The sequence below is a fragment of the Phyllobates terribilis genome, unplaced genomic scaffold (assembly GCF_046119375.1).
Source record: "Phyllobates terribilis strain yellow unplaced genomic scaffold, ASM4611937v1 Scaffold_11__3_contigs__length_659146591, whole genome shotgun sequence".
Lineage (NCBI taxonomy): Eukaryota > Metazoa > Chordata > Amphibia > Anura > Dendrobatidae > Phyllobates > Phyllobates terribilis.
In genome coordinates, this window is record NW_027362771.1 from 331,508,649 (window position 1) to 331,535,959 (window position 27,311).

A 27,311-nucleotide genomic window follows, 5' to 3' on the forward strand; every position below is an offset into this window, starting at 1 on the left:
TGACTCCTCCTCATCCTCCTCACAAAGTGTCCCCTGCCTAGGCCTTTGTGAGGAACCACGTTGCGCAGACTGTAGAGAAGCAAATGGCATTTGTGACTCCTCATCCTCCCCCTCTTCCAAAACCTCGTCCCTTAGTGCTTGCAGTGTTTTTTCAAGCAGGCAGATAAGGGGGATAGTCATGCTGACTAGTGCATCATCTGCACTCGCCATCCGCGTGGAATAATCGAAGGCACGCAAAACGTGGCAAATGTCCTTCATAGAGGCCCACTCAGTGGTGGTGAAGTGTGAACGGCGCGCACTGCGACTTGTTTGCGCCTGCTGCAGCTGGTACTCCATTACTGCTGCCTGCTGCTCACACAACCTCTCCAACATATGCAACGTTGAATTCCACCTGGTGGGTAGGTCACATATGATGCGATGTTCCGGAAGACGTAATCGGCGCTGCAGAGCTGCAATGCGTGAACGCCGCAAATGAGCGCACTCTATGCGGACCTTGTGAAGCAGTGCATCAAGATCCAGATAGTCCCTCAAAAAACTCTGCACGACCAAGTTGAGCACATGTGCCAGACATGGGATGTGAGTGAGGTTGCCTAGGCCCAGAGCTGCCACCAGATTTCGGCCATTGTCACACACTACCATGCCTGGCTGGAGATTCGCTGGCACAAACCACACGTCGCTCTGCTGCTTGATGGCATTCCAGAGCTCCTGCGCTGTGTGGCTTCGATTCCCCAAAGAAATTAATTTTAATACGGCCTGTTGACGTTTGGCCACGGCTGTGCTCATATCGGTCATCATAACAGGTAACCGTTCACGGGTCGATGTGGAGGTAGACCGTGACGGCTCCTGCAGCGCTGATTCAGAGGAACTGGAGTATGAGGAGGAGTCAATGTGTACAGACTGGATTCCTGCAATCCTTGGAGTTGGCAGAACACGTAGAGCGCCACTCTCAAGATCTGTACCCAGCTCCACAACATTTACCCAATGGGCAGTGAGGGAAAGGTATTGTCCCTGTCCATGCTTACTGGTCCACGCATCGGTGATCAGGTGGACCTTGCTACTGATGGCGTTTTGTAGCGCATGTTTAATTTTTCCCTCCACATGATGTTGCAGGGCAGGGACGGCTTGCCTGCTGAAATAAAAGCGGCTGGGCACGTTGTATTGTGGGACTGCCAATGCCATAAAGTTACGGAATGTGTCAGTCTCCACCAGCCTGAATGATAGCATTTCAAGGGCCAGTAGTTTAGCAACGCCAGCTTTCAGAGCCTGTGCTAGGGGGTGGTTTGCCGAGTATGGGCGCCTTTTCTCCCATGCCTGTGCTAACGATGGCTGTAGACTGGCCTGGGAGTGTGAGGATGACTGGGAAAGTGGTGCTGTGGGTGGAATTACACTGTGTCTCTGTACAACAGTGCCAGAGATTCTTCCATGGCGATCCTGTGAGGAAGCCGAACCAGCTGTGTGTGAGCTGGAGGAAGAGGCTACAACACGAGCTGAAGAGGTGGTAGGTGGCGCTGTAGGTTGGCCTAGGTCTTCAGTGTGTTTTTGTAACTCCACCACGTGCTTGGTCCGCACATGTTTCCACATATTTGTGGTATTGAGGTTGCTGACACTTTTCCCTCTTTTCACCTTCTGATTACACAGCTTGCATTTGACAAAGCAAATGTCACCTGCAACTGCGTCAAAAAAGAACCAGGCACTGCAAGTCTTGGGAGCACCCGCTTTGGATTTTGGAAAACCATGCTCCTAATGGGTGCCGAAGTGGAGGCTACAGGCAACCAAGTCTGCCCCCTCCCTCTCCCTCCTTTTTGGGCTGTTCGGGGAATCTCTTCCTCAGAGCTGCTCCCACCACCTTCCTGTCCCTCACGACATGATGGGTCAAGGACCTCATCATCTACACCACCCTCTTCAAACAACTGCTTCTCCTGGGTAGTCTCGACAGCACAGTACGCACCAGAAAGTGGCACCTGAGTCTCATCATCAGATGCGTACTGAGGTGTGCTGCTGACCATAGGCACTGGCCCACCCGCCTCTTCAGATTCAGAGAGACAAAACGGTTGCGCATCACTGCATACTACCTCTTCTTCAAATTCTCGAATTCTGCTTGGCTGGCCCCCTCTTTCCAAGCCAAGAGATTCAGAGAACAGAAGTAGAGATGGCTCCTGTCCAGGGCTCTCTGACTGCCTGGGCAATTTGGCAGGTGGTGAAGAGACAGATGGGTGCTCTTCAGTGCTCAGGACCTGAGAGGATCTGGAACTAATTGAAGTCGATGCGTTAGCTGCCATCCATCCGACAACGGCTTCAATTTGGTCCTCCCGTAGCAGTGGGGTACGGCTAGCTCCTACAAAGCTGCGCATAAAGGACTGTTCCCTGGTAAAACTGGGGGATGCTGAGTCACTGGTGCCCGCAGCAGGCACAGAATCCCCACGTCCTCTCCCTGCAGGCACAGAATCCTCACGTCCTCTCCCTGCAGAAACTCCACGCCCACGACCACATGCCTTACTCCCTGCCTTCTTCATCTTGGTAGACTGATAAAGATAGGCAGAAAAGTACTAAGGGCTTAGTGTGCTTATTCCTGAACAGCTGCTAACAGCTATAAGAAACACTAATTTTATAAAGTGTGGACTAGACTTTAATATGAGCTAATGTGGCCTACACAACTGTAAAGTGGAGTGTTTGGTGAACTTTATTTAGGTTTTTTTTGTCACAAAAAGACACTGGATGTGCCTAGAGATGTAATACCGATAGTATCACAAACTTTTTGTAGCTATTACAATGTAGGAAGGTAACCTACAATGCAATAGATGAGGCTACAAAAAATAGGCTAATACTAATCTGGCTGGGGCTGCAGGGCCCAATGCTGCAGAAAGGCTCCTCTAACTACTCCTATATAGTGTGTTTGGAATCAATTTAGCTGAATACGGATGGAACCACCACACTATTAGGAGAAATCAGGAAAAATTATGAATTGGCAAAAAAGGACAATGTATGAGGCAGTGACACACACTGAGTGCACTACAACCAGACGTGGCTGAAGCACACGCTACAGGATGAGCTGCACTCACACACACAGACCTTGCAGACAGCGGTGAAAAGTGCAGATGCAGAGCACTGTGCACTAGCGCTGCAAGACCAAAAACATTTCTCTATCTACTCCTATATAGTGTGTTTGGAACCAATTTAGCTGAATACGGATGGAACCACCACACTAATAGGAGATATCAGGAAAAATTATGAATTGGCAAAAAAGGACAATGTATGAGGCAGTGACACACACTGAGTGCACTACAACCAGACGTGGTTGAAGCACACACTACAGGGTGAGCTGCACTCACACACCAGACCTTGCAGACAGCGGTGAACAGTACAGATGCAGAGCACTGTGCACTAGTGCTGCAAGACCAAAAAAATTTCTTTATCTACTCCTATATAGTGTGTTTGGAACCAATTTAGCTGAATACGGATGGAATCACCACACTAATAGGAGATATCAGGAAAAATTATGAATTGGCAAAAAAGGACAATGTATGAGGCAGTGACACACACTGAGTGCACTACAACCAGACGTGGCTGAAGCACACGCTACAGGATGAGCTGCACTCACACACACAGACCTTGCAGACAGCGGTGAAAAGTGCAGATGCAGAGCACTGTGCACTAGCGCTGCAAGACCAAAAACATTTCTCTATCTACTCCTATATAGTGTGTTTGGAACCAATTTAGCTGAATACGGATGGAACCACCACACTAATAGGAGATATCAGGAAAAATTATGAATTGGCAAAAAAGGACAATGTATGAGGCAGTGACACACACTGAGTGCACTACAACCAGACGTGGTTGAAGCACACACTACAGGGTGAGCTGCACTCACACACCAGACCTTGCAGACAGCGGTGAACAGTACAGATGCAGAGCACTGTGCACTAGTGCTGCAAGACCAAAAAAATTTCTTTATCTACTCCTATATAGTGTGTTTGGAACCAATTTAGCTGAATACGGATGGAACCACCACACTAATAGGAGATATCAGGAAAAATTATGAATTGGCAAAAAAGGACAATGTATGAGGCTGTGACACACACTGAGTGCACTACAACCAGACGTGGCTGAAGCACACACTACAGGGTGAGCTGCACTCACACACAGAGACCTTGCAGACAGCGGTGAACAGCACAGAGAACTGTGCACTAGCGCTGCAAGGCACAGCGTTTTATAAAGTAGCTTGGGTAAAGCAGAATAGACCAAATAGGTAGCTAAAACTGTCCCTCAGAACAACAGCGTCCTATCCCTAACTGAATTCACAGCAGAGTGAGCTCAAAATGGCGGCGGCAGCTTTTATAGTGCATCATGACATCATTTCAGCAGCCAATCACAGCCATGCCATTAGTTAAGATGCCTACATGCCTAACAGGATGTGCCCACACTTCTTAGGATCCTCATTGGCTGAATAAAATGAAAATGGCTCATTGCATTATGGGAACTTTCGATTCCGGTATACGATATTGCAAAAGTATCGGAATTAAGTATCGGAATTCCGATACCGCGAATATCGGCCGATACCCGATATTTCAGTATCGGAATGCTCAACACTAATGATGACGGATGCGTATTTTTAAAGGTCCTGTGGTACAGCCTACATACTGTAGCTTACAAGCAATACATTCTGCAAGGTATACAACCCCTTCTGAATTGCAGTTTAAGAAGGTGCTGATTTTGTATATTTTTTTGGTGACTTCAGACTGAAAGGAAACACTTCTGTGTGCGTATTTGCAAGAGATGCACCTACTATGGCCACAATTATAAAACCCTTTTAAAGTGAGCCAGGTTTCTGATGGAAAATGAGAATTTTTTGTACAAAAAAGGCTCGGAGAAACCAATGAACCTATAGTGGGAGCTTTTTTAGCTATATATTTTATGGAGCAATTGTCCATGATTTTCACTAAAGTAGGGTCCTGATTTAGCATGGGTATATATTTTTTTATGATATTGACAATACTGTTAAACTGTGGGCTAAATTGTGTAGTAAACACAACCGTATTTTTCGTATTTTTAAATCTACTTGGTTCTTTTTTGGATCGATTTTTCAATAAGTCCTTTCTGTCTATATTAGCTACTATTTTTTCTGCTCTGTTTAAAATGCCTTTAGAGTATCCTCTTAAAGCTAGTCTGTTTTTAGTGCTGGAGGCTGCCTCTTGATAACTCTTTTCTGTTGAGGAGTTCCTCTTTAACGTGATCATTTCTCCCACTGGGATATTTTTAATATTGTGGGGAGGATGGCAAGAGCTTGCTTGCAGGATGCTATTACCTGCCTTTTTTTCCGAAATGGTGAGATCAAAACTCGCTTCATATCATCATTACCTTCAAGTGTTACATCTAAAAAGTTAATAGATTTTTTGTCAGTGTGGGATGTAAATTTAAGATTATAATTGTTTTTATTGATATATTTGACAAAATCTGTGATGAGATGAGGAAAGCCTGTCCAAACAAGAAGTAAATCATCTATATATTGCCCATACCAAGCAATATATTCCAAAAACGGGTTTGAATCTGAAAAAACATCGGTCTCCTCCCAGGTGGCCATGACAATATTAGCCAATGATGGGGAGAATTTTCCCCCCATACTGACTCCCCGTTTTTGCAGATAATAGCGACCATCAAAGGTGAAAAAATTATTATTCAACAAAAATCCTACTGCTGAAATAAGGAAATTTTGTATATTGGTTTCATAAGAGCTATGTTTTTCAAGAAACTTGTCTAGACAGCAAATGGCAATATTATGCGGTATAGAGGGGTATAACCCCTCTACATCACATGTAAGCCATTGAAAATCCCTGTTCCATTCAAATCCATCAAAAGTATTGGCGATAGTTTTAGTTTCTCTAATATATCCTGGTATATCAACAACCAGAGGTTGTAAATAATGATCCACCCATTCTCCAAGTCTCTCACCAAGAGAGCCAATTCCTGAGATGATGGCTCTAAGCGGAGGGGGAAAGACATCTTTATGTATTTTAGGAAGTGAGTGGAGAATGGGAATAACAGGATGTTCTATAGCAAGATATTCAAAGATTTTTTTATCCAGTGCTCCCAAGCTTAGACCTTCATTCAATAAAGAAAAAACATTTTTTTGAATAATACTAGTTGGATTAGTTGACAAATTTTGGTAAATGGTGTTATCATTGAGCATATTTAAATTAATTTTTTTATAAAGACCTGCATTTAATGCCACTATTGCCCCTCCTTTATCAGCTCTTTTAATTACTAAATCCTTGTTCTCTTTGATTTCCTCTAAGGCAAGAGAAAAGAAGAACAAAAAGCTTGGCTAAAAAAGCTCCCACTATAGGTTTATTGGTTTCTCCGAGCCTTTTTTGTACAAAAAAATCTCATTTTCCATCAGAAACCTGGCTCACTTTAAAAGGGTTTTATAATTGTGGCCATAGTAGGTGCATCTCTTGCAAATACGCACACAGAAGTGTTTCCTTTCAGTCTGAAGTCGCCAAAAAAATATACAAAATCAGCACCTTCTTAAACTGCAATTCAGAAGGGGTTATATACCTTGCAGAATGTATTTCTTGTAAGCTACAGTATGTAGGCTGTACCACAGGACCTTTAAAAATACGCATCCATCGTCATATGTCGGATGCATGCAATCCTAACAGCCTAAACAAATCGGCAGTTTCAAAACACTTTGCAAATGTCCACCATGGAGATCTAAATAACTTCAGATTTAAAGCAATAGAAAAAGTTTTTAAGTCGGAGAGGGGTGGTGACAACAGGAGAAAAATCCTGAACCGAGAATCATTCTGGATTTTTCTCTTGTGTACTAGATTTCCGCAAGGTCTGAATGTGAGACAGGATCTCATTTTACAATACACTTAGTCTCACGTATTTATGTCTGACAGTACTTTTACAATATATTTCCTTGGTGGTCACAATAGAATGCACTGTCTAACTGCTTAACTGTTTTATTGTTCAATGCTTATACTCATGACTTTTGCATCCTTTTTCCATTATTTTATTTTTATTTTTTTTTAATAGGACTACATATAACTATATTTATATTTTAATGGTGTCTAAACAGTCATGCACACCAGATATAAGGGATGTTTAGTGATTATTATGATCATTATTATGTGTTTTACTGCTCCACGGCATAAGAGATCCTTTTGTTTTCATTTCTGTATGTATCCCTCATTTATTTTGTATTTCCACTAATTTTGTATTCCATTCTATCTCATGTCCAATTTTATGTAGTTTTAGTGCTTTTTTGCTGTAGTTAATTTTAGCTGCCAATAATGGGCTAACTCTCCTCTGGGCTGTGGCCCAACACCTGAAGCAATCACCAAGAAGTGTGTTTTATTTAACTTCAGCTAGTAGGCTTAGTTCTCACATTATTCCATGAATAAGGTTTAGCCGAAATGCGTTGGAATGTGCTGTACTTAAGAGCCGCTATATTGCTCATTTTGTAACTCATCCTTGGCTTTTACAATATGAAATTAAAAGTGAAGTTTTAACAGGATGTATGTGATAGGTTCGAAGGTGGGTAGAATGAAGCCAGTGCTGATTGGCTTCAGGGATGGCGTGACGTAACACTGGTACACGATCTGAGTGCCGACACCGCTGGAACGACACCAGAACCAGAGGTGAGTATAAGTTTTATTATTCTGAAAGGGGAAAACATTTGGATTGAGAAGGGGTTGTCTAATTAGTGGACAACCCCTTTAAAGTGGTTATCCAAGACGTTTAAGCAAGTGGTGTAAAGTAAAGCAAAATTTGACATGACCTGTCAGTGTTCTACGATTTTGGTTGAGGACAATTATTGTATGTCGGCTGCTGAATTTTGTGTACCAAGGCTGCTTTTTAGTCCCAGTTCGGCACTTAATCGTCCCCATTATCTGAATGCAAGGAAGAGTGTGAACTTGTGCTAATTTTGCAGTAACACTTTGTCATCTCTGCTCCATCCTGACTTCCAGCACGGGGTTAAAAATTCTCCGACTCCATATCTGGCTTCATAGCTTGATCATAGATGCAGTATCCTGATTCCCAAGAAAATTCCACCAACCCAAGATTGTTAAAGAAACACACAAAATACTTTGATTGGAAGTTAAATTGACCGAATTTTATTACAAATCACATTATTATTATTTCATTCAGTGTCTGAAATTTAGAATCAGACAATTGCTATGAATAAGACACTGAAAATGGCAAACCTCCGACTCACGAAGAATCATCCTTCAGCACTCAGGATTACATCAGCAGAAAACAGACAGTAATGGGGAAGGTCAAAGCAGGTACCCTGTGCGAGCGCCATATGGCGAAGCCTAATGCGACCTCTCCAGGCCGTACACATAAAGATGAAGACGGCTAGTACTGGACGTGAGGGAGATCTGGCTGCAACATCTCTCACCCCATTGATCTCTAGGGTTAGTTTGATCTGGCTGGCTAGGCGGTATGGCTGATCTGACTGGCTAGGCGGTATGGCTGATCTGGCTGACTAGGTGGTATGGCTGATCTGGCCAGCTAGGCGGTATGGTTGATCTGGCTGGCTGGGCGGTTTGGCTGATCTGGCTAGGTAGGCGGATGTCCCCTTCTTCCGTTACAGATTGTGGAGTGATGAAGTTCCAGGTCTCCAAACACGTCAAGTATGGCACCTCATACGGCTGAATGACTGTGGTTCCAAATCTTCTTCTATATCATAGATATATGTGTTTATTACATCAGCACAGTTGCTGTAGTTACCACAGGTATTTATTACCGATTCGTAATTGGCTAGAAAGTCCCTCTCAGCGTTCCAAAAAATTAACCCTTGAATGACTGGCATTGTGCCTTTCTCCTAACCCTTGAATGACTGGCATTGTGCCTTTCTCCAGAAGCTTGTAAAATAAACTTGTCACTAGGCAGGACCATTATCATTATTATATTTTAAAGTTACCCTACCCAAAGTCTAATTAGTGAGCGGATATACAGATTTGATGTGTAACAAGCACAATAATTCCCTTAAGCATGAATAAATGCATAAATGCACAATATGAGTACAGACCAGTCCCATAGAGAGTGAATGATATGGAGGTAAATGCAGTTAGACAAAGAAGTAGAAAGCCAAATCCAGGTGAGTGTTTCCCATGACACAATACATCGTGCACTGCAGAGGAATGGCATGCATGGGTGTCATCCACAAAGGAAGCTGCTCCTAAAGACAGGGCACAAAAAAGCCCACTTCCAAGTTGCCAGGGCTCATGCTGAAAAATATGAAGACTAAAGGGACTCTATACTCTGAAGTGATGAGAGCAAAGTAAATGATGGCTTCAAAACTGTATGGTGTCACAAAAGTGAGGAGTACAAAGAAAAATGGTGGTGCCTACAGTGAGACATGGGGTGGCAGTGTCCTTATGAGGGTCTGCATGAGTGCTGCCGCTGCCGGTGTTGGGGGCTACATTTCATTCATGGTATCATGAATTCACAGATGTTCTGCTCTATATTGAAAGAGAAGATGCTACAATCACTCCGTGCCCTTGGTAGACGTGCACTTTTCCAACACAACAATGATCCAAACCCATCTAAGGCTACTGTTGCATTTGTGAAGAACAGGGTGAGAGTGACTCAGTGGCCAAATATATCTCCTGATCTGAACTCAGTCGAACACCTATGTGGAATTCTGAAGAAACAATTTGAGCTTCACTTTCCATCCATCAGTCAGGCACTAAAAGAGGTTATTCTTGAAGAATGGAAAAAGCTAAATGTTGCAATATGTCACCAACTTGTTTATTCCAGGGCTAGAAGACTTGGTGCTGTCCTTAAAAATCATGAAGGTCATAGAAAATACTACACAACCCCTCGCAAAAATTATGCAATCTCCAGACTCGGAGGATGTTCATTCAGTTGTTTAATGTTGTTGAAAAAAAGCAGATCACAGACATGGCACAAAACTAAAGTCATTTCAAATGGCAACTTTATGGCTTTAAGAAACACTAAAAGAAATCAAGATAAAAAATGTGGTACTCAGTAAGGGTAATTTCTTTCAAACCAAGCAGAGGGAAAAATTATGGAATCACTCAATTCTGAGGAAAAAATTATGGAATCACCCTGTAAATGATCATTTCCAAAACTAACACCTGCATTAAATTAGATCTGTTCGTTAGTCTGCATCTAAAAAGGAGTGATCACACCTTGGAGAGCTGTTGCACCAAGTGGACTGACATGAATCATGGCTCCAACACGAGAGATGTCAATTGAAACAAAGGAGAGGATTATCAAACTCTTAAAAGAAGGTAAATCATCACGCAATGTTGCAAAAGATGTTGGTTGTTCACAGTCAGCTGTGTCTAAAATCTGGACCAAATACAAACAACATGGTAAGGTTGTTAAAGGCAAACATACTGGTACACCAAGGAAGACATCAAAGCATCAAGACCGGAAACTTAAAGCAATATGTCTCCAAAACAGGAAATGCACAACAAAACAAATGAGGAACGAATGGGAGGAAACTAGAGTCAATGTCTGTGACCGAACTGTAAGAAACCGCCTAAAAGAAATGGGATTTACATACAGAAAAGCTAAACAAAAGCCAACACCTAAACAGAAAAAAACAAGGTTACAATGGGCTTGTGAATTCCACATGCATTAGCCACATTGAATGAGATTCCACAACACCTGGAGCTGTAGCTCTGCTGCAGAAATCCAAGGGTTAAGGGGAACCTGTTGTCACAGAGTGCATCTTCTTACAGTCACCGCTGTACTTACGAGAGCTTCAATCAGCAAGATATCTTGAGTAAACAGTATTTACTTCATACTGGATAAACATGACATACAATTCAGTGTCACACAGTCCGCGTGCTGCTGACATAACACATACAGAAGAAAAAAAAAACACAGGAAGTAAAAACAACAAACAATTGAGAGCTTCCCTCCCCACATTACAGCAAGCATATAACTTTACACACTATCGCCATCTGCTGTCTGGTTAGTATAAAGTCCTCCTTTCACTTATAATAAGTCCTAATCTGTTGCATATGCCAACACCTGTAACCTCGGAAAATGCTATTTACCTGCAGATATGGGATAAATCTGCAGGTTAATATCGTTCCAGTGCTGTCTGGGAGAAGATGAACTTTATTCCTCCTGTGAGTCTCTGGCTTTTAGTCATGGGGCTGTGCACGAAGCAGCAACAGTCACCGCTCAGTACACATTGAGCAGTGGCTGTAAGCACGCCCCAGCAATTTGATTGACAGCTCAGGGTGTAGAGCGAATTGTCAATCAAAGTGCCGGCGCGTGCTTACAGCTGTTGCTCACATTATAGTGAGTTGTGATTGCAGTTGCTCTGTGCGCGCCACGTGAATTAAAGTTGGCTCATGGGAGGAAATAACTTCATTTTCTTCCTGTAGCTGCACTTTCAGTCAGGTGTTAGGCTAAGTGCCCACGATGCAGAAATGCTCCGTTTTTCCTGAGCGTTTCTGCTTCTCCCTGGCAGAAAAAACGCATGCGGATTTTACATTCGTTTTTCCTTCCAGGGACAAGCGGATGTAAAGCGTTCTTCACATGCATTTCCGCATGTGGGTTGTCAAGCGCTTTCCAAGCAATTTTAGCATCACTTGGAAAGTGCTTGACAACTTGATCACACTATATAAATCTATGCAACCGGCATGGATTTTATATAGTGTGACCAAGTGAGTTAACAAAAAGAACAAAAATCGTAAAAAAAAAAAAAAAAAATATTATACTTACCTTCCGATGGCCCCCGGGCTCCTTATCCGATGCGTCTGGTCTTCCCGGTGTCTCGCAGTTGTCTAAAAGGACCTGCCATGACGTCATTTAATCATGTGACGGGCCACGCGACCGTCGACGTCAGTGGTCGAATGAGCTGTCACATGACTAAATGACGTCATGGCAGGTCCTTTTAGACCATCGCAAGCTGCCGGGGAGCCAGGACGCATCGCTATGGAGACCGCAGGCCATCAGAAGGTAAGTATAATGTAATTCCGCTGCAGAATGCTTAAAAAACACTTGGTACAAGGTCTGCTATGTTCCCCAATGATAATCCGCATGTGCTGTGCATATGCTGCGGAAATTTCCGCTGCGGATTATCATTGCGGAAAAATCTGCAGCACTACCAATTATTTTGCGGAAGCGCTGCGTTTTCGCCGCCATTGACTTGCATTGAATCGCTTAATATCCGCATGACTACATGTGCACATGCGGATATTAAGCGTTTCAATGTGCGGATGGTACCTGGGTTTGGAGAAGAGGAGACTCTCCTCCGGACCCGGGTACCATAGAACCTGTAAAAAAAGAATAAAATAAAAAATAAATATTATACTTACCTTCTGATGGCCCCCGGTGTCTTTATCCAATGCGTCTTGGCTTGCCGGCAGCTCGCGATGGTCTGAAAAGGACCTGCCATGACGTCATTTAGTCATGTGACGGGTCACGCGACCGCTGATGTCGGCAGGCCATCAGAAGGTAATTATATATTTATTTTTTACCATTCTTTTACGGTCACACTATATAAATCCATGCCGGTTGCATGGATTTATATAGTGTGACCAAGTTGTTAAGCACTTGTCAACCCGCATGCGGAAATGCATGTGAAGAACGCTTCACATCAGCAAGTCCCTGGCAGGAAAAATGCATGTACAATCCGCATGTACAATACACATGCGTTTTTTGCCAGGGAGATGCAGAAACGCTCAAAAAAAATCCGAAGCGTTTCTGCATCGTGGGCACATACAGTGGTGGCCAAAAGTATTGGCACCCCTGCAATTCTGTCAGATAATACTCAGTTTCTTCCTGAAAATGATTGCAATCACAAATTCTTTGGTATTATTATCTTCATTTAATTTGTCTTCAATGAAAAAACACAAAAAGAATTGTCCTAAAGCCAAATTGGATATAATTCCCAGGGCCGGCCCGAATGTATAGGCGAACTAGGCGGCTGCCTAGGGCGCCGACCCTAAGGGGGCGCCAGAGAAAAAATTCTAAAAAATCTTTTCAAAATGCAAAAAGTTTTAGGGATGGAAAGAAAAGTGTACATAAATTTTTTTACCGTAAATTTAAAAGAAAAACCGTTGAGCTTCAATTTACGCACGGAAAGGAGGCGCTAAACTACGGACGTGAGTCGTTTGCATCGTCTGCTGACAGGTGTTTGATCCCGCGCGTTTATTTTGCTCCTAAGTTTTCAAATGTTGGCAAAGCAAAGCAAACAACCAAAAATGCACACACTACACTAAGGGGGCGCCCGAGAGAAAAAAATACGTATACTTAAAAGGTAGGTGTACCATATGGCCTATTTATACGTAGTTTGGACTTTAGGTACTAGGTACTAGTTGGCGATTATATTGATAGATGTCATCAGCAGTCGATGCGGCTAGTGGGAGGAGTCTGTTTTGACGCATTGGCGTAGACTGCCTGGACTGCCAGTCAGGCCAGCTAAGGTGGGGGAGATAGTATCTACGTTTTTTGCATATCGGCGCAAGCGATTATAATATTTTCGAGGTATGTCTCTACTGTTTGCATGCTTTATCATGTGAGCCATTGCTGTTATTTTGTATGTTCATTAGATTCATTGTTCCATGAGGTTTCATGAATGCAAATAGAAAATAGGAGGTTTTTAGTAAATTTTTGGCCTAGGTTCTAAAGTGTTAGGCGCTGCGAGGTAGGTATATTGTTTTGATTTTCAAAAATATTGGAAACATTGGAAATTGCTAAAGAAATTTGTGGTTTTTGTCTTAAAAGTAAAATCATATTATTTAATGTTCAGATAACAATTTTAATCGGCGCGTTAACTTTTAGGTAAATGCTGTGTGTTGTAACGAGTCATGGCTGATAAGAAGAAAAAACTTTCGGAGTTTCAGAACCGCAAAAGAAAAGCTGAGGAGGAGAAATCACTTTCAAAAATCAAAGGGTCATTTTTAAAATATCTAAGCAATAGAAATGAAGACGCGGAATTCCAAACGTTGGAACAACAGGCTTCTGTTGCCTCGGAAATATCGAATGTGGAAATAGAATTTGTTTCTCATGCTGAAAATAGTGAACTACAACCATCAATATCTGGTGGTAGATCTGATCAAAGTACCAGTACTGACATGGAGGCTGGTACATCTATAGAAATACTACGCAAAGACTATTCGGACGATCCCGCTACGTGGACCGTAAACAATGATGACTTACGCCTAGATGTAGTAAAACTCGGCCCCACACAAGTTAAAGATTTCGATTTTCCTTTGGACACTAATCGTAGAAAATTTTCTTGTGTTCACTATAAACGTCGTCTTGTCAATGGTGAAAGTCTTGAACGCAATTGGCTAACGTATTCTATTCAGAAAAATTCATTTTTTTGCTTTTGCTGCACGTTGTTTCCAGACTCATCACTTCAACTAGGAATCATCAAACGCTCAGCCTTAGGTACTGATGGTGTAAATGACTGGAAAAACATCTGCTATTTTAGCCAGCCACGAAAAAAGCAAAGATCACATGATTAGCTTTCAAAAATGGAAGGAACTCGAAAATAGACTTAAGATGAACAAGACCAGTGACGAAGAACACTTACGCAAAATTGAAGAGCAAGAAAATACTGGCATCAAATTTTAGAAAGGTTGATAGCTCTGGTGAGGGTACTAGGTACGCAAAACTTAGCGTTCCGTAGATCAAATGATGCATTGTTTGCATCTAATAATGGGAACTTTTTGAAATTTGTGGCGTATTTGGCTATGTTCGATCCCGTCATGTGTGAGCACATTCGGAAAATCCGGGACAAAGAGATTCATGCACATTATTTGGGAAAAACAATACAGAATGATATGATTCAACTGCTAAGTAATGGTATTCAGGAAAAGATTCTTGACGATGTCAAAACTGCAAAATACTTTTCTGTAGTGCTGGATTGTACTTCTGACGTGTCTCATGTTGAACAAATGACTATCATTGTTCGGTTTGTTTCCACATCAGAAGACAAAAAGTTTGAAATTAAAGAGCAGTTCTTGGGATTCATTCCTGTTTCTGATACAACTGGAGGTGGTTTTACAGCCGCTGTCTTGAACAAATTTGAAGAACTGTCGCTCTCTGTGGACAACTTACGAGGGCAAGGCTACGACAATGGGAGCAACATGAAGGGAAAAAACATAGGACTACAAAGACGAATTTTGGACATAAACCCACGTGCATTCTTTGTGCCTTGCAGCTCCCATTCTCTAAACTTAGTCGTCAACGATGCCGCTAAATCTTGTTTTGGAGCGACAACTTTTTTTCTGTTAGTTCAAAATCTCTACGTATTTTTCTCTTCGTCAACTCAGCGTTGGGAAGTACTCGTGCGTCATTTGCCATCTCTGACTCTAAAACCTCTAAGCGAAACAAGGTGGGAAAGTAGAATTGATGCTCTGGCCCCCCTCCGTTACCAATTGAGTGAAGTCCATGATGCCCTAATGGACATAGCAGAAAATATTAGTCTCACAGGAAGCTCTGGAAATGTCTCCCGGCTAGAAGCTCAAGGTCTTGCTAAACAAGTTGGAACCTTTTCTTTTGTTACATCTGTTCTAGTATGGTTCAACATTTTGTACGAAATCAATTTGACAAGTAAGTTACTTCAGTCACAAAAATTCGATTTAGCTGCTGCTTCTCAACACCTTGACAAAACAAAGAAATATCTGCAATCATTAAGAAGCGATGAAGAGTTTGAGAAGCTGTTAGTTGATGCGAGGGAAATCGCAGAAGAGCTTGGAATACCAGCTAATTTTGAGTCAAGTTCTGCGCCAAAACGTTTAAAGAAAAAAAACAGACAGTTCTCTTATGAAGGGAAAGATGAGCCCATAAGAGATGAGAAACAGAGTTTCAAAATTAACTTTTACTTTGCGATCTTAGATACTGCTATAAATTGAGTTGATGAGCGGTTCACTCAGCTGAAAGAAATGGAATTGAAATTTGGATTTTTGTACCACATCCGTTCACTTGAGGGAAAACCAAGCAAATTTGTTCTGGATAAGTGTAAAGCTCTGGAAAAGTCTCTTACACACACCGAAGTAAAAGACATCGATGCCATAGAGCTGTTCCAGAAGATTCATCACCAAAAGACGTTCTTGAACTTTTGCTTAAATCTGACTTGAAAGAAAGTGTCCCCAACCTGGTGGTGGCTCTAAGAATTCTTTTGACTCTGCCTGTGCCCGTGGCCTCAGGAGAGAGAAGCTTCTCAAAACTAAAGCTAATTAAAACATATTTAAGGGCAAATATGACGCAAGAGAGGTCGGTTGGGTTGGCAACAATTTTGATAGAATCTGAAGTTGCTAAACAAATTAATCTCGGTGACTTAGTGTCATCCTTTTAAAAAAAAAAAAGGCAAGGAAACAAAAATTTTAATTACCTATGGTTGTTTTTGTTTTGTGTTATTGATTACTTTGTATATATTTGTCCTATACAACTTCTCAGAAGATTAAAGAGTTAGGAGAGAGTTAATTAATCATTGTTGTTGTGGTTTATTTAGCTCCTAAATTTATATCCCAAGTTTTCATCTACTGCCAAGAATAGTAGGGGCGAAACAAAATAGTTTCACCTAGGGCGCCGTAATCTCTCGGGCCGGCCCTGATAATTCCACACCAAACCTAAAAAAGGGGGTGGACAAAAGTATTGGCACTGTTTGAAAAATCATGTGATGCTTCTCTAATTCGTGTAATTAACAGCACCTGTAACTTACCTGTGGCACCTAACAGGTGTTGGCAATAACTAAATCACACTTGCAGCTAGTTAACATGGATTAAAGTTGACTCAACCTCTGTCTTGTGTCCTTGTGTGTACCACATTGAGCATGGAGAAAAGAAAGAAGACCAAAGAACTGTCTGAGGACTTGAGAAACCAAATTGTGAGGAAGCATGAGCAATCTCAAGGCTACAAGTCCATCTCCAAAGACCTGAATGTTCCTGTGTCTTCCATGCGCAGTGTCATCAAGAAGTTTAAAGCCCATGGCACTGTGGCTAACCTCCCTAGATGTGGACGGAAAAGAAAAATTGACGAGAGATTTCAACGCAAGATTGTGCGAATGGTGGATAAAGAACCTCGACTAACATCCAAACAAGTTCAAGCTGCCCTGCAGTCCGAGGGTACAACAGTGTCAACCCGTACTATCTGTCGGCGTCTGAATGAAAAGGGACTGTGTAACATACCTGGTGGCGGGCTTGCATGGTGCACCATTTCTCATTATGCAAGATCGCAAACTTGACCTTCAGTCCAGTCTGCTAGCCTGGCTTCTATTCATGCTGTCTGTTTGTCTCTGTTCTGACTGCTTAGGGGGGCGGCCCGGTTACTTCCTGTTTCTTTTAGCTGCTGTGGGCACACCCCTAATGCGTCCTCAGCCTATTGCTGTCTGTCACTGGATATTTAAACCAGCTTCACCTGGAAGCTGGTGCCTGAGCAACTTTCAGTGTGCTCCTTGACTCTGAATGTGCCAGGTCCTGTTCTGTTTTTCCTGCCTGTCCGCCTTCCTGGAGGCTGTATTCCCAGGCCTGTCTGAACACGCTCGTAGCCTGTTCGTTTCTGTCTCTGGGGGCCGTATACCCAGACTCGCTCCTGTATCTCGCTGCAGTAACAGTTCCTGTCTGAACTGTCTCCTAACCTGTTACTTGTTTTGTCTCTATGTCCATTTCCTCCCTTTTGCTGCAGTGTCTGAACCAGCACTTGGCTATACCTAGGCTCGTTCCTACTCGTCGCACAGGGCCGTGTCTCCTAGCAGTGACACGGCCGGGCCAGCACAGGTAAGTTAACTGCTGCAGTGCTGGCCCGGCCGAAGAAGAAGCAGCGGCCGTGCGTCGCTGCTGGGGGAGCGGTCCGGGGGCCCCCCCGCCACTGTCTGCCGGTATGTGCCGCGGCGCCGCACATATAATGAGGACAATCTGGCCATAGACACCCCGGGGCCCCGGGCCCCCTGGAGGTTCGCGACCCCGGGCTGTAGCCCAGATCGTCCTCATTATAATCCGCCTATGCGTATAACTACGGATGCTGCATTCCCGCAAACCGCCGTACATATACTTCTTCAAGATCGCGCGGGCTCACGCTGAGTGACAGCGACATCGATGGGCATCGCAGAGGGAGGGAGCTCCCTCTCTGCTCCTATCGGCGCAACGTGATTGCGATCATGTTATGCGGATGGTCCTCATGGTGACCCCGGGCTGAAAATATGGCAGCAAGGTCACCCAGGGACGGAGGCCTGTAAGCTTCTGCTCAGAACAGCAGCTGACATGCCTCCTCCCTGCCTTCGAGACGCTGAGCTAATGCCCTGCAATGCAAAAGTATTACATCAGCTATCAGGGCAGGGAAAGTTGATGTCCCATCCTGGGTAAAAGTAAAAAAAGTTATTAAAAATTGCAAAAATATTTTTTTTAAAATGACAAAAAAAAAAAAAGAAAAAATATTAATCTAATAAATACATTTATTTATGTAAAAACAAAAATAAACATATAAATATACTTATAAAACTGTCCCACTAGTTAACCCCTTCAGTGAACATCGTAAAAAAAAACAAAAAAACAATGCTTTATCATCATACCACCGAGGAAAAAGTGGATTAAAACAAGATCAAAAAGATGAATGTAAATAAACATTGAATCTCTGAAAACGACATCTTGTCTCGCAAAAAACAATCCGCCATACAGCACAGTCAGCGGAAAAATAAAAAACGTATAGCACTCCGAATAAAGCGATGCAAAATAGTTAATTTTTCTATAATATAGATTTTACTGTGTAAAAGCGCCAAAACATAAAAAAACTATATAAATGTGGTATCCTTGTAATCGTATTGACCTGAGCAATAAAGCTGCCTTATCAATTTTACCACACGTGGAACGGCATTAAAAAAAAAAATTCCTGAATTGCTAGTCTTAGTTAATTCTGAGTCCCAAAAATCAGAATAGAAAGCGATCAAAAAATGTAATTTCCCTGAAAATGGTACCTATAAAAATGTCAACTCATCCCACAAAAAACAAGCCCTCATATGACTGTCGACCGAAATATGGAAAAATTATAGCACTCAAAATATGGTTATGCAAAAAAAAAGCTTCTTTTAGTGTGTGACAGCTGTCAAGCATAAAAACCCGATATGAATCAGGTATCGCTGTAATCACACCCACCCGAAGTTGTTTGATCACTTATACCCCTCGAGGAACGGCGTAAAAAATAAATAAAACCAATTCTTCACCTGCTGTTTTGTTCATTCTGTCTCCCAAAGATCGAAGTAAGGCTCGGCGTACATTTATCCTGCGCTTTACACTGAGCACTTACACCGGGGTTTTCGTGTAGATATCTGAAATACGTGATTCAGACGGAAACCCGGCAGAAGAATCCCTATTATGAGGCAGATGGGGCTACTGTGGACGCTGTCTGACCTGTGATCCGTCGTTGTCAGTCTTTTTAGGCATGCATAAAAGAGCGGTCCGCCACAGTTTTGTGCACTTCTGAAAATAAGGACAACGCTGGAGTTCAGAGTAACTCTGCTGCCTCAATCTAGTGAGTGGCTCCCTTGGGGATTTCATCTGAATCACGTCACTTGGAGATTTAGATGGAAACCCTGATATAAGTGCTCAGCATAGAGCGCAGGATATATGTGATCTCAAACGTTGTGTAAAATGTTCCCAATAAAAGCTTCAACTTAATCCACAAATAAAGCAAGTCCCCACTCAGGTCCGTCATCTGTTAATGGAATTATAGGGGCTTCCACGTTACTGGTAGTACAATGGCTCTGGAAAAGCACTATGGCTACTTGCCCCCCAAAAGAAATTCAGCAAATTTTGCCCTCGTAAATCCAAATGCACCCCTCCCTTCTGAGCCCCACAGTGTGCCTAAACCACATTTAGCATCCACGTATTTGGTATTTCTGTAGTGATGAGAGCCCACCTAAGTTACGGGTGCATGTCTCCAGAAGCGTGAGCTGGGCACTAAAATGTACTGATTACTACAACGTACTGGTCACTACAACGGCAGTTTGTAATTTTCACTCAGCAACATCCACTGCTGCTTGTTTCTGGAAAACACTCATGGAGCCAAAATCCTCACCACATCTGTAGATAAATTCCTAAAGGGGTATATTTTCCAAAATGGGGTCACTTGAGGGGGAATTCTGCACTTCTAGCACTTAGGGGCTCTGTACATGGAGTCTGCAAACTATTGTAGGAAAATCTGCGCTCCAGGAGGCAAAAAGCACTCTGTCCCTCCCGAGTCTTGCCGTATGGCTAAGCAGTACTGCACAGCCACTTATGGGGTAATTATACCTTCAGCAGAAATTGTGGGACAAATTTTGGTGCCATTTTTACCCATTTCCCAGTGTAAACATGTAAAATCTGGGGCTAAATCAAAATTTTGATGATAAAAATTTTATTTTTTTTCTTCACTGCCCAATGGTATAAAATTCTGTGATACACCCGTGGTGTCAATATAATCACTGTACACCTAGATAAATTTATTGAGAGGTGGAGTTTGTAAAATGGGGTCAGTTATGGGTGGTTCTGCTGTTCTGGCACCACAGGGGCTCTACCAATGTAACATGGCACCCTCAAACCATTCCATCAAAATCAGAAATCCAATATGGCACTTCTTCCCTTCTGAGCTTTGTGCTATGCCTCTAAAGTAGTTTTTGACCACATATAGGGCATCAGTGTACTCAAGAGAAAATGCACAACAAATTTTGGGGTCCATTTTCTCCTGCTATCCTTGTGAAAATGAAAAAAATTCGAGCCAAAACAAAATTTTTGTTGGAAAAATATATTTTTTATTTTCACAGATCAACGTTGTAAAATTCTGTGAAGCACCTGTGGGTTTAAGGTGCTCACCCCACGTCTAGATAAATTCCTTGAGGGGGTCTAGTTTCCACAGTGGGGTCACTTGTTGGGGGTTTATACTGTTTAGGCACATCAGGGGCTCTCCAAACACGACATGTCACTCACAGACCATTCCATCAAAATCTGTGTTTCAAAACGTCACTCATTCCTTTCTGAGCCCTGGTGTGCGCCCAAACAGTAGTTTTTCCACACATATGGGGTATCTGCGTACTCAGGAGAAATTGCGCAACAAATTTTGGGTCCATTTTCTTCTGTTACCATTGTGAAAATAAAAAAATTGGGCTAAAAGAACATTGTTGTGGGAAAAATTAGATTTTTATTTTCAACGTTATAAACTTTTGTGAAGCACCTGGGGGTTCAAGTTGCTCACCACACATCTAGATAAGTTCATTGAGGGGTTTAGCTTCCAAAATGGGGTCCCTTGTGGGGGGTTTCCACTGTTTAGGTACATCATCTCCAAATGTGACATGGCATTTGCTAATGATTCCAGCAAATTTTGCATTCAAAAAGACAAATGGCGCTCCTTGCCTTCCAAGCCTAAAAAAATGTTTTTTTAAATTTTGTTGTAAAAATGACAAATCACTGGCCAACTTTTCACCCTTCTAACTTCCTAACAAAAAAAAAATGATGTTTCAAAAATTGTGCTGATGTAATGTAGACATGTGGGAAATGTTATTTATTAACTAGTTTGTGTGACATAACTCTTTGATTTAAGGGCAGAAAAATTAAAAGTTTGAAAATTGCAAAATTTTCAAAATGTTCGCCGAATTTCCGATTTTTTCACAAACAAACGCAAGTCACATCAAAGAAATTTTACCACTATCATGAAATACAATATGTCGTTAGAAAACAGTCTCAGAATCAGTGGGATCCATTGAAGCGTTCCAGTGTTATTATCACATAAAGTGACACTGATCAGAAGTGTAAAATTTGGCCTGGTCTTGAAGGTGAAAACAGGCTCGAGGGTGAAAGGTTTAATTGGAAAGTTCTGCAATGGATTCATTGGCAAATCTGAGATTTTTCTAGCTTCTATTTCAGTGTGTAAGCATATGTTGTAGGCCTCATTCAGAAGTCCGTTTTTCATGTTTATGTCTTGGGTGTAGTCCTTGTATAGCAGCAACGGTGTTATAACTATATATGCATATAATTTTAGTTTAGGTGGTAGTGGGGGGTGTAATGGAAGGCCTATCTCATGGAGCTTGTGCTCCTGAGATTTCAAAACCCTAGCAGTGCCCTTGCTCTATATGAAAACGAATTCACGCGCCCCCAGGGCCGTGGGGTACTCGACAGCCGGGCCTCTGGTTGCCGGGGGATATCACGGTGGCTGGCCCGGTCCGTAACCCAGGGCGGTCAGTGCAAAAGGGGTTTATATTTGGAAAGTTCGTGACGCCACCTGTGGTGTCTGGTGAGGATCACCAGCGCTGCAACAGTCCTCTGAGGCAGATGTTAGGGCAGCTTGTGATGGGACGGCTCCCCACAAGTGGAGCAGGCCTCAGGGCAGCGAAGTGATGGAGAATGGGTTGAGCTGGGCGTTGCAGTGCAGAGGGAACAGTGGCGCCGATGAAAGAATGGACAGAGGCAGTACAGTGCAGTCATCCAAGATTTTACTCACAATTCTTCAGACAGTCCACAGGTGCACTGTACAGGTGCATGCCTCCTGCGTCGCGCTGCGTTCACCGGGCAGGGGTTCAATCTTTCCTCAGGCAGCTTGGGGATACCTGGCAGAACCCCACTTTCTTGTGTTCCTATTTTGACCATCTTCACACTAGGTCCTTTTCCCTCCTGCTCTGCGCTGCCCACTCTCAGTCCTGTTCGGGTACTCTGAAGTCCCTCCTGTCCGTCGGAGTTACACAGACTTGCTTGACCCTCAGGGGACTAGAATGCGGCTGCGATCCCTCTGTCTTCTGACAAATGCGGGGAGTACGGGTGCCGTCCTGCACGCGCCGTACCCCCTGGGATCCTTTCTTAGAACGGAGCCTACTCCCTGCTCCCCTCCTGGGCCTCTGACACTGGGCCCTACTTGTGGAGCAGATCCCCTAATGAGACTCTGCTCCCGGACTGTTCTTCCGAACTGTCCCGAGCTGTTCTTCTGAACAGCTCCCTAGAACTCACACCATTACTGAACTGCCACCCTAAGATGGCTTCCCTATTTTATACTCCTACTAAAGTGCTCCCTCTAACTACTTCCTCCACCCACACCCACTACTGGTTCCCCCTACCTTTGGGTTCCCCCCACCCCAGCCAGTGTCAGGGCTCAGCAGCTGCGCTCTGCATGTTGCCCTTCCAGCCGGCCTGGAGCAGTGTAGTGTTGGATGCAGGTGTTTGGGGTTCCATGCAGCACTCCCTCCTTACCTGAGAGAAGGGAGACACCACACCTCAGGGTGAGGTGCAGTACCTCTGTGGCGACTGAACCCTCAGGGGCGCCACAGAATGAAGCTAGGAATAAGCTTTCTGTCAGTTTCAAATTGAATTATTTTTTATTTTAGCTATATACTTAGCTATACAAAGCTTTCTACTAAAATACTGACACAGCTTACCACCAAATCACAAATATATTAATGCAAAACAACCAAAGAACACAGGCGAGCACCAATGACAAATGTACAAGGAGTGCACAAAAACTGGTGTCACTCTAATCAATATACAGAAAGCTTCTGCTACATCCAATAAACACACATATATCAATCTTTATTGTCAATAAACATACCTTAAAATGATACCACAAACTACAGTTACAAACACCCAGAACTGCACCAATAAGAGATAAATTTTAGCTACGGCTTATAATGAAGCCACAATTAGTCAATGAGCAAATATCAAAGAGACAAATCCTTATCCATCTAAATCAGGGGTCTCCAACCTGTGGCTTGTGGGCCCATGATGTGTGGCTCGAGGATTCCTGCCAGCTTGGTGCATTAGCACCAGGTCTAGCAAACAACTATGAAGAGCAGCTCTCCAGATGGTGACTTAGCTCCATACAAAAGAGCCGATTTGTATGTGTATATACTGATCTTGGGGTTTAGAGATAATTTAAGTATGATAAGCTGGAGACAGGATGATGCTAGCTTTCAGAGGAGGTGCTTAAAGCTGGATGCAATAGTGTGGTGGGAGTGATTGATGCGAGAATACTGAATGGGGCTACTGTGGGTACCTCCAGATCTTGGTATACTGCCACGGTGTGATTTCTGTGAAAAAGCTTTGGCTGCCAGCAATAGGGGGCTCTGTGTGTCGCTACTGTGAGGGAGGCGGGACCAGTATGTGGTTCGCGACTCTCTCTTAGACCTAAATGTGGCTCATAACCCTCTTTCAAAGCTGAATGTGGCTCTCAGGGTCAGAAAGGTTGGGGACCAGTGCTCTAAATAAACAAAAGTCCATGTGTAATAACAATAAATAATTAGAGCATCAAGAAAAATACATTGAAAATAATTTCATAGTATACCCAAATGCAGTATTATACTTAAGATCAAGGGGGCAGAAAATGTCCCACGCATATCGCTGGTAACTCAGCTTCTTCAGGGACCTCATTTTCTTGTTGCTGTATTTATTTTTGCTCCATATGGGTTCGTGGTAAGCCATAGCTGGCAAATATGCCTTATTAATGCTGTTTTAGGTGTTTTTAACAATTATTTCTGTTGTCAGATTCATGCATGTTTATTGCCAAATCGATATGTGGATATTTATTGGTTGTCCCAGAAGCTTTTTTTTTTTTTGGTAAATTGGTAAATATAGTAAACACGCATCTATCTATCTATCTATCTATCTATCTATCTAATCTGCACTACAATATATATCAGCAATACAGTACTATGTACTATGATTACAATATTACGATTTTCTGTTCCTCATTTTAGTTTTGTATAGTGTAAATCATCTGAGAATCAACATAAATTTAACAGAAAATTGTTAAGACATGTCAGAAGAGTAATGGAAACGTCATTTGAAAGATCAATCTTCACTTTAGTTGTAGTTTTATTTGTAAGCAATTTGTGATTTTCCTTTTCCGCATTATGGCATAAACCTCAAAGAGATGCCTCGGTTTTGGCTAGTATTGCACATTAGGTCTCCATCCATCTCGGAACTTCATAAACTTTACAACATTAAGTCCATTCATGCCCAAGCAGCTGGTCATCATTTCATGGTTAAGGTCGTACACCAGTTGACCATCTACCTGTGCCGATTTAAAGGCTTCCTCATACTGATTCATGTTCAGTAATTTTAGACATTGACATACTTGGCTGACAGTCAGATTCCGTAAATCCTTTGGGATATCACTGATAGATGAAAAGGTGTTTTCAGACGGAATCACAGTTTTTGTGGCCTCTAGACAGAGATTCCTATAATCCGGCTTTGGCAATGGTACTGGACGTATTTGGTAAACATTACATTTTACTTCGTTCTCCAGAGGTGTTTTCTTGCTTTCGTTCAATTCACTGATGTCAATGTATATTGGCTCGATGGTGCTGTAGCTATGATCTTGTGGAGAAATATCCTTTTTATCTAGCATATATATTTCTGTGAATATGAAAAAAGACATAACAATGTAACGTGCATATGTATTAGCAAATCACGCCTTAGATGTCTACGGTATACACCTGTATCTATGCTAATGATGTGTTCCTCAACTCAAGTCCTCAAAGCCCCTCAACAGATCACGTCTTTAAGATTTTCTTAGTATTGCACAATGACCAACAGACCATGTTTTCAGGATTCTGTTAATATTTCTCATGTCACTTGTGCAATCCTAAGGGAATCCTGAAAACATGCTGTTTGTTTGGCCTTGAGGACTGGAGTTGAGGAACACTCTGCTAATGTATACGTTACATACTGTAGTTACAGAGCTTGAAAGCGAGAAATACCTACAAACATTATGGGTCTGATGCATTGTGCATGCCAGTCACAATGATTGACATGCTGGAGTAAGATGCACCTAATTCATTAAGGGGCGCATTCCACCATGAATTAGACACATTTTTCAATTGGCTTGCACTGGCGCCAAAAATGTTGCTTCATTCAGAGACTGGAGTAAAATTTCTGGTGTAAGTTACACCACAACTTTTCATTCATCATGTGGGCTTTGCCACGGCCAATCCCAGTTACACCCGCTTTAGCGGAGCTAACCCAAACTGGTGTAAAACTGCGCTAGCATTCTGGCAAAAACACCTTCATAAAATAAAATTCTTCCTGACCACACTAGGACACAAGGTTCCACTAAATTAAGTTCAATCAACATAAATCATAAATTTAAGAGTTTTTCCAGTGAACCTCTCATTTTTACATTGCTGTTACAAGTCCTGTAAGTATCACTTATTTATGATTGGTAGGATACCTGCAGGGCTCTGACTAGTGTGCAGCCACAGTCTCTAAACAGCCTTTTAAGGTTCAACATAAACAATAAAGGTTTTTGCAGAGCTTCTTATTTTAGCATCAGGCATAGAGAAAGGATGAAGCACTCCTCCAACAACCATTGGATGCCAGGAAGGTGTAATCCTTTTATAATTCATAGGATCCATTCACTATTCAGAAATGACAGCCACTGCACAAGCACTTCACGACATATGACATAAAGTTACGTCATATGTCATGTCCCTGCCTCTGATGCGGGCTCACACTCTGAGCCCGCATATTTACCAGCAGGTGATGGCTGATTTATTCAGCCATCATCTGCCTCTAAGAGCTGCGGTTGCTCCATAGGTGGCTATTCACATGTTAAATGCTGCTGTCAGGCATTTAACACACGCTGGCAGGATGACATGTCACGTGATGTTATCGCGGAGCACTGATGGGTTGCCATGACATCTGGAGATCTGCTGAAGGGCCCTATATCTGTCATTACGATCCTCCTGTGAAAGCCAGCACTTAGCTGGCGTTCATAGGCGATCGTGACTTTAGCTATACATAATAATGCTAATGCACTGCTATGCATACTACAAGCAATCAGATGATTGCAGCTCCAAGTCCCCTCAAGGGACTATTAAATACAGTAAAATGTGAAAAAAAAATAAAAATACAAAGGGTCTAATCACCCTACTTTTGTCCCATTAAAAATAAAATGCTAAAAAAATATGCATATTTGGTATCGCTATTCGTGATGAACAAACATGCTCGTCACTGCTCAGTACTCGCCCGAGCATCACTGTGCTTGGCGCTCGGCGAGTATTTCCGGGTTGCTTCGGGCGGGAACTCGGGTCCCCTCCCTGCATGTTTGGCGCTCTTTAGAGAGCCAATGAACATGCAGGGATTGCCTGTCATGCACAGTAATGCCGTAGCCATGTTGGTTGTGGGCATTACAGTGATTGGCTGGCTGCACAGCATCATCAGGTGTATATAAGACCGGGCGCCGCCATGCTCGTCACAGTCTACTCCGGAACCAGGCAGAGTAGGGAAAGCTGCTGCTGCGTCAGGGAAAGATTTGCTTCTTCATAGTTAGTATAGGTATTCCACAACATATATATATCCAACTGAACTAACAGTCCTTCTGAGGACTAATCCAGATGCATATATTCAGTGGTG

The 27,311-nt window shown here is 42.7% G+C and overlaps 1 protein-coding gene across 2 annotated transcripts in view; it reads right to left on the reverse strand.

Annotated features, from left to right (window-relative positions):
- Positions 1-22,388: 22,388 nt before the first annotated feature.
- LOC141166216 (uncharacterized) overlaps positions 22,389-27,311 on the reverse strand; it is a 115,650-nt gene continuing 110,727 nt past the window's right edge. For both annotated transcript variants that reach the window (XM_073652685.1, XM_073652684.1), the window contains one exon: positions 22,389-25,313. In XM_073652685.1, coding sequence (XP_073508786.1) covers positions 24,844-25,313 — 470 coding nt within the window. In that variant the 3' untranslated portion in view covers positions 22,389-24,843. The remainder of the gene's footprint in view (positions 25,314-27,311) is intronic.